The sequence below is a fragment of the Nematolebias whitei genome, chromosome 4 (assembly GCF_014905685.2).
Source record: "Nematolebias whitei isolate Nwh7 chromosome 4, NemWhi1, whole genome shotgun sequence".
NCBI lineage: Eukaryota > Metazoa > Chordata > Actinopteri > Cyprinodontiformes > Rivulidae > Nematolebias > Nematolebias whitei.
In genome coordinates this window covers 48,988,340-48,996,970 of record NC_056501.1, presented here as the reverse complement: position 1 = coordinate 48,996,970, position 8,631 = coordinate 48,988,340, and the positions used below count along the sequence as shown (strand labels likewise).

General features: G+C 40.2%; 1 protein-coding gene across 1 annotated transcript in view; it reads right to left on the bottom strand.

The window, feature by feature from the left end:
• il1rapl2 (interleukin 1 receptor accessory protein-like 2) overlaps positions 1–8,631 on the bottom strand; it is a 460,778-nt gene that overhangs the window by 101,624 nt on the left and 350,523 nt on the right. Inside the window, exons 8-10 of the mRNA XM_037675424.1 lie at positions 7,837–7,982; positions 3,500–3,640; positions 3,138–3,198 (exon numbers count right to left, since the gene is read on the bottom strand). Of these exons, the coding sequence (XP_037531352.1) occupies positions 3,138–3,198; positions 3,500–3,640; positions 7,837–7,982 (348 nt within the window). The remainder of the gene's footprint in view (positions 1–3,137; positions 3,199–3,499; positions 3,641–7,836; positions 7,983–8,631) is intronic.

Below are 8,631 nucleotides of genomic sequence, written 5' to 3'. Positions count from 1 at the left end.
ATATATATATATATGTATATATATATAATTAGTGGTGTAACAGTACACGTGGGTGTATTGAACCGTTTCAGTGCAGCATTTGTTCGGTACACGTGCGTACCATTTCGGTTATTTTTTCACTCATTAAATTATATTAACGAGAGATTATGCGCTGTGGAACTAAAGTTCCTAAGCATGTTTCAGCACGGTGCTATTAATTGTTGCAGCACACGTAGCATTAGCAGCCTAACAGGCAATGAACAAGCCATCTCGTTGTGGTCTCCTATTTGAAAACATTATGGCTTTCTTGTTTCCCATTAACAATGGGAAAAGACAAGTGCAAATCCAAAGCTGTCTGTCGACATTGTTTCACGGAGATTGGATCTGTCGCAGGCAACACGTCTAACATGTTAACACACTTGCTCTTCTCAAGGGCAGACGTCCCCTCCTCTCCCTCTGCGCTTTGCTTTTGCTCTGTCCTGTCTGTGAAACTGCTTTAGAGCCTCTCTTCTACAAATCTTCCGAATCATAACTGTGGACTTGGATTTGGTCAGTTGGTCCCTCAACACAATTGATAACATTTTTTTGAAGAGACGACAAGCTTTAGACGAGCCAATTTGCCCTGTTGGCACGCACGCAGCTGGATATCTCATTGACTTTGAAGACTTGATGACGTGTCTATCCCTGCTGCCATTTGTGGATTTTAAGGACTCATTTATAATTGGATTTATGAAAACTGGTTCCTGCTTTTTGGATTCGGCTGGTTCCTGGTCTATCAACAAACAAGGAAGTCATTGGCAGCAAATCTGGACCTGGTCAGACTGCCTGCCTTATATGATGGCTTGGTTCGTGCCTCGAGCACCCAGACTTTTGGCAGAATGGATCAGATCTCGGGGATTATTGTCAGTCATGTTCCATTGTTATGGTCATTTAATGTGGACGTTTCCAATCCGAGTGGACTGACACAGACTCAAGGTAGATGTTATTAAAGTTCTGCCTGTCCCCAGAACAATAGCGTTTATTTGAATTTGGTTCCCTGACTGGCCTTGACAATTCATTTTATCTCAACCCACCTGGAGGTTTTGTAAACACAATGCTCTAACCCCTCCCTCCCCTCCTACTGAGGAATTACCATGGACTTTTCAGAGGAGCCCAGCTGAATAAACATTCTGTCATCATTTCAGGACTAGATTCGTCTCTGGTCGTCCTCGGCCCCCCTCGAGTGTGCATGGATCTCTCCAGAGGGAACTATTTGAACTGAGTGATTTTATCTGAAATCTGCAGTGCCTCTGTGTGTTGTCTCTGGACATGCTCACCGCCCTTGCATCCCACCCTGTGTAATGGCGGCATCATTATGTGCAAGTGTGCGAGATTTATTTTTCATCACACTGTTGATCTTCAAACTGAGGTTAAAAGCGTGTTAGGATTTTTTTTGTCTCCAAACCCTACGTCATTTTTCACACTTTTTATTGTCTGTCCAAACAGTTCTCACTTGTAAATGAGTCTTCGAGGCGCAATGTGACTTATCTGTTTAAATAAAAGATGAATGAACTTGAAACATCATCTGAAGGTGAACGTCTCTTCTACAAGAAGAAAAGCAGCTTGGTGCAAAGACCGATAACAGCAGCATTTAAACAACCTTTATCAGGTAATTCAGATCGGTCCAAGGCAATAACACAAGCTGTACGAGTTTTTAAAGCTCTTGATCTAGGTCCGAATTCTGTTGTGGATGAGCTGGCTTTAAGCATATGATTAAAGTTCTTGAGCCCCGCTGCCTATGACATCCCATCACGTCAACACTTCAGCCAAAATGTTGTACCAGCACTTTATGAAAAAAGCTAAAACTGATCGTCAACAAGCACTGGAGCCCAGATTTAAAGCCCTGCCCTGATGATGATGAGCGAGAGAGGATATTCAACCACCTCATATCAGAAATGCTAACCGTGCAAGAAAAGGTATTGTTATTGTATTATTGTGATCTATTTAACTTTTTTAATTTAAAATTATAATCTCAACTCAATCTTTTTTTTCTCTGTGTTTTTTGTAGTTTGAGGATGTCAACGAAGATAGCAGCTGAGTCTTCTTCATCCACCAGATCACCTCCAGTTAAGAAGCCTGTAATGACTGAACTTATTTATTTGGCATATTTTCAAAATAAACATTTTGTAAGTCTTTATTTTAACCTTTTTTGTACCAAAAATTAACCGAACCGAGTCCTCCTTGAAACTGAACGGAACCGAAATGTGATTTTAGCACACTGTTACACCCCTAATATATATATATATATATATATATATATATATATATATATATATATATTGTATTCAGCAATTCTTATTATATATTTTATATCGGCCACTGACAAGAGATGCACAACCCTAATGCAAACAGTAGCCTATATGTAAATACTGTATGTACATCACCTTTGTACAGCAACTTTGACCACTCATTTAAAAATTTCTTTTTTTATATAATCAGAAAGAACCAGCATTATTTAACTGTGGGCCACTAGGTAAAGTACACAAAATCAAAGAAAATGCTCAGTGACTGGAGCCATTATCAAAACACATAAATGTATAGTAGCTGTTATGCAAATACAGTTCATAACACATTGTGCTCCTAGTTCTTTTTGCTGCTATTAGAAGTTTTCTGTAAAAAAAAAAAAAAAAAAAAATCAATTAATGCACACATTTTTATTTTTAGTTCCAAATCCTTTACAGAGAGCAGCACGGTGGCGCAACTGGTAGAGCTGCTGTCTCTCAACGAACAGGTCCCTGGTTCAAACCCCGGTCCAGGGGCCTTTCTGGGTGGAGTTTGTATGTTCTCTCCGTGCATGCGTGGGTTTTCTCCGGGTACTCCAGTTTCCTCCCACAGACCAAAAACATGCATGTTAGGCTGATTGGTAACTCTAAATTGTCCCTAGGTGTGAGTGAGAGAGTGAATGGTTGTTTGTCTCGTTTGTCTCTATGTGTCCCTGTGATGGACTTGCGACCCGTCCAGGGTGTACCCCGCTCCTCGCACAGGGATTGCTGGACATGGGCACCAGCGACCCCCGTGACCCAAAATGGAATAAACAGGTAAAGATAATGGATGGATGGATGGATCCTTTACAGATTTACATTAGTTTATAGTTACATCAATTCAGTGAGAAATCTGACCTGCCCAAAGAGTCTAGGTCCACTTTAGTGTAGGACAGATAGGCATCATACTCTTTGTTGTCTGAAAGAGATCGATACAGACAAAAGACAATCAGTTACAATACTGTATTTAGGGAACACCAAAGGACACCTAAAAGACCAAAAAGTCAGTGTCAGATGCAAATAAGTTGCACCAACTTAGTTTCTGTATCACTCAGCAGCCAGTTTTTTAAACAAGTCAGAGACTTTTGAGGTCACTAGAGCTATAAAATGTCTGATATTCTACACCACTGTATATATTCTGTGAGAGACACATCAAATTCCTTACTGTCACACTATCCTGAAGTTTCCTGAAGTAAAGTAGAGTGCTCCAAACAGCTTACCATCTTCAGTTTCATCACTCCCAAAGTGTCGGCTGTAGCAGAGCATGATCTCCAGATTGAAACACTTATAAAAAGCAGTTAGGACTCCCAGCAGCAGCAGTATGACCCCGAGACCACCTGCCAACTCCAGGCGATACATGTCTGTCAGAGACACAGCAGGGAGAGGATAAAGAATGAGACTACTGAGATTTACAAAAAACTTTAGGCTGAGGAATAACAGCAGATGGAGGGCTGAAATGCAGGTGAAAAGGATCAGAGTGCTGATGTCAGGGTTTTGTTTTCTTTGTGTTTAATATGAGAGTGAATCCACAGTAATCTGCCTTTGGGAAATGGATATGTGAGATGTTAAATTCCCAAAAGATTGTCCAATTTTCTATCATTTTCTATGCTGACAATGAAGAACGAATCTCATTTAACTTTGCAAACCTCTTCGCAAACACACCAAATATGTCAACACATAACCTTTATAATTGGTGGTGACACAAATTATGTGCTTTCATCTCCTGACCGTAATTTGATGGGGAAAACTACCTAAACTAAGTTTGCTCAACTTATCAACTCATTCCTTGAATCTTATGATCAGAGGCTGATGTGTGGGGCTTCTGCAACCCTACTTCAAGATCATACTAATTTTTTCCCCAGTCCATAAGATATTCTCCCGGACTGACTATTTTTTTCTTGATAAACAAACTTTGCCTTTGGTGAAAGAATGTGAATATGGGGCCATGATCATCACGGACCATGGTCCACTTGTTATGAAATTGCTTATCCCGGTCACAAAATCTGTATATCATCCCTGGAGATTCAGCTCCTTACTTTTATCCAAGGAATAATTTACCAAATTTCTTACATCTGAAATATAATTTTTTTCTCGAAGTTAACTGAACACCAGGAATGCCACTCTGTACTGTCTAGGAGGCATTAAAGGCCTACTTGAGGGGTCAAATAATTTCTTATTGTGCAAACAAAAATACGAAGGGCTTGGTGTGGCTAGGACAGTTAACAGATATTACTATTATGGGGCTTTTGCACTGCTCCTACTCAGCCCTCCACGGAAATATTACTATTCCACCAGTACTTTTTAGCTGATTCGGGACCTTGTTTTATCCCTGCTTCTCTGGTGGGACTGTGCGAGCTGAGTCGAGACTGAAACGTGAATGCAGGACACTGATTGGTCAGGGGAAGGAGTCACTGGATCTCAGAAACTTTTCACCAATCTACCATTTGCAATTTCTCGGAGCGCGGGGCAGCGGCTGGATCTATTGTAAAGATTTTTAAAACAATAATGACAACACCGTGTTTAATGCTGAAGTCCAGGCGTTTTTTGTGTTTGGTGACCGACAACAAAATTCGAGCAAGTAGAATCATCGCGGAAGATCAAACGAACTGCCGACCCGTTGAAGCATGCGAGGCCAGGGCACAGGGTCTGGCCTCGTGTGCTCACAAAGGCTGGATTCCGAGCCTTGGCAGGCAGGAAGACTGGGAATCCGGGGCAGATGGTGGAAACTTAAAAAAAAAACATTTTATGTATAAATTTTTTTTTTTTTTTTTTTAACCAGTGAAGAATAAAAATAATTAAATGGTTTTGGCTTCATCATGAAATCCTGTTTTCACTTTGACTTTATTAAATAATTTGTAAATTAAAGTTAACTCAGCTGAAAAATCATAAAAAGACAAAATTATTGGATCTCTCAGGAATATTTCCCTCAAACATGTTTAAAGAAGAGACACGGCCTTTAGTTCAACTTTATTCTAACCCACAGATGTACAAATCACAAAACAAGAATTACACTTTAAATCCCTGTTTGATTGTTCTTATCTCTTCAAATGAGGATTGACAACTTTTCTTTCTTATTTTATAGACAAAGTCAGTAAGGTGAGAAATAACACTGTTCACTGATCATCACTTACATCACTAAAATAAAATATGTATACAAGAAACAAAACCACATACCAAAAATGAGTGCAAATACATCAAATGGTGAAAAAAAAAAAGGAATTTTAAATATAAATGTTTTTGTAGGTCCGGCAGCACGGTGGCGCAACTGGTAGAGCTGCTGCCTCTCAGCGAGCAGGTCCTTGGTTCGAACCCCGGTCCAGGGGCCTTTCTGGGTGGAGTCTGCATGTTCTCTCCGTGCATGCGTGGGTTTTCTCCAGGTACTCCGGTTTCCTCCCACAGACCAAAAACATGCATGTTAGGCTGATTGGTAACTCTAAATTGTCCCTAGGTGTGAGTGAGAGAGTGAATGTTTGTTTGTCTCGTTTGTCTCTATGTGGCCCTGTGATGGACTTGAGACCCATCCAGGGTGTACCCCGCCCCTCGCACAGTGATTGCTGGACATGGGCACCAGCGACCCCCGTGACCCAAAATGGATTAAGCGGGTAAAGATAATGGATGGATGGATGGATGTTTTTGTAGGACCTGGTTCATTAGATTTAATTCAGTTTATATAGCGCCAAGTCACAGCAGAAGTCGTCTCAGGGCACTGAACAGAAATATTCATATATAAAATAAGTTAACAGAAACATTCATATTTAAAAATAATAATTTCACATTATTTATCTGAGGAGCAGACTGCTTTGAGTTTAACTCATTGCAGAACTCTCACTCGGTGAACTAAAGTTCATTAAAAATTCATTAGCAGGATTTTGGATTCTGGACATGCCTCCAGAACCCGTCCTGAAGTGTGGTGCAAATCAGGCTGATCTGAGTGGGGCTGAGTAGTAGCAGTGCAAAAGTGGCATTAGACAGAGAGTATAGCCACTCCCCCTCACAGGATCTAATGAAAAAATGTTTAACTCAATCAGAATTTATTATGTTATATATATATATATATATATATATATATATATATATATATATATATATATATATATATACACAAAATGTTATTATTATGAATTATTGTGCAACACCAAGTATGCGTATGCAGTCGTAAAAATTGATCTTAGCATGGACATCACCGGTGGCCGTCCGCTTCGAGTCCACGTTGAGTCCGCCTCTAGTACTTGCGTACTTTCACGAAGAAAAGTACGCCCGAGTATTTGGGTGCCTTAGGACTAGGATTCAGAAACCTTTGGTTTCAGGAAAATCAAGAGGCTATTGTTGTTTACACACACGGCTGAACTTCAGTAGAAAAGGTAGGATTTCCTTCAAAAAATGTGTTGTGTTCAGAGTTTTTCCTTTCTGTTAAGACTGCTATTGATGGCTGAGGGCAGCTCTTTTTGCTCTGTCTGTTATATAGATGAATGATGTGTGTCATTAGTGTGTCAGTAGGTGAGTGTGTGGGTGTGCATGTGTGTGCCACTGATGCATCAACCTTGTGTCAGTGCAGAGTTATAGCATCTTAATTCAGCCACATGCATTCAGCAACTTACATCAAGCTTTAATAACATGCACACACTTAGGCTAACTTCTGCTTTGTTTAGGCTGCTGTAATATCTTCATGCAATTCACCCAAATGTGACCCTGTTATCTTCAAGGCTTAAGGCAGAAGGATACATAACCGATAGCTTGGTTTGAGAACTTTTAGACTTAAGGTGGAAGTTACAAATGCCTTTGCTTGTTCAAATAGTTAATTTATTATAAAGGATAATGGCTGACAATGGAGTGAGATAATTGTATCACTTCTCTAAAGTGATAACATTTCAATCACTGTCTCACTGTTTATTTGGCTATTTCAAAGCAACCAGCATTTCCAGGTGAGACATAAGCAGGTTATATTTGTGACTTTGTGGTCTTTCAAAAAAATCAGGTTTGGCTTATTTGTCATATGCAGAATCAACACAAGGTGAACATTGCAATGAAATGCTCAGGACGAGAAGAACTGTCTCGACTCACCCCAAAAAACAAACAAACAAACAAACAAAACAACAAAAAGAAATACCAAAGAATGCGACAACAATATAAAACAAGGCGCCAAAAGTGAATTGTGAAATACATCTACAGCAGCACGGTCCTATTAGTATAGATGTATAGTAGTAAAAAAACAATATGTCGAACAGCAGCGAAGACTCATGTTCGTGCCGCTGTTCGATGTATTGTTTTTGCACTATTAGTGCTTAGCATATTTTTAGTTTATCATTTTTCTTAGTTCATATCTTAGATCTTATTACTGTTTTTCTTTACAATATATACTTTTGTTGGATGTAACTGGGACCCTGTGTACACAATTTTGTTCCACCAGAATCAGTTTTGTGTTGTGTGTTTCCTTGACTGATGAATCCTTCCGGATAGAAGGTGAAACGTTTCAGGAAAAAAAAAAGAAACTATCAAGATGACCTTACTGAAAATTGTTGGAAAGAAAAAAATGTCATAGAAAGAAAGTTAATTCCACCTTTTTTCCGCAGTATAGCACTCCCGCTGCGCCTCCCTATGTGGTTCTCAACGTAACAAGTGTAGTTGGCCAGATCTGCTTCCTCCACAGCATCAAATGTCAAAGACAGCTCCACCTCCATCTCTCCTAAATGTTCCCTCAGGATTCTAAACACAGAGAGACACAAACAATACATTAGTCACACATTTCACAGAGAGAAATTTTAGACCTGATTTGGTTAAATACACACACACACACACACACACACACACACACACACACACACACACACACACACATCGGTACACGTGTCTGTCTTTCTGGCATTTGCATTGACTTCCATTCATTTCTATAGCCTAAACTCCCCCACATACTCGGGCGTACTTCAGTCTGCGGAGGGCCACGCGTACTCGAGGTAGGCTCACCACTGACTCGAAGCAAAAGGTCTGCTGTTTTTTTTTTTTTTTTTTTCACAAGTTGGATCCTTGATGCAATCAATCAAGTAGGCATGTCAGCAAATGACCAATAGGCAACCTCAATTTGTCCTAAAGGTAAACACCCCTTACACCTTACATGAAGGGCTGGGCTGCAACCCATCAGGGTGCACGTTCAAGCATGAAGCCTCAACCATCTACGAACAGTATGCGCGGAGTCTGCACAGCTCACAAGGTACACACAGTATGTGGGCGCCTTAACCCTGACGTTTACCCTAAACCTAACCATTACCTGTACATGCTTAACCCTATCCTAACAAGACTTATCCTTATGGGGACCAGGCTTTGGTCTCCACAAGGAGCAGTTGGTCCTCACAATGTA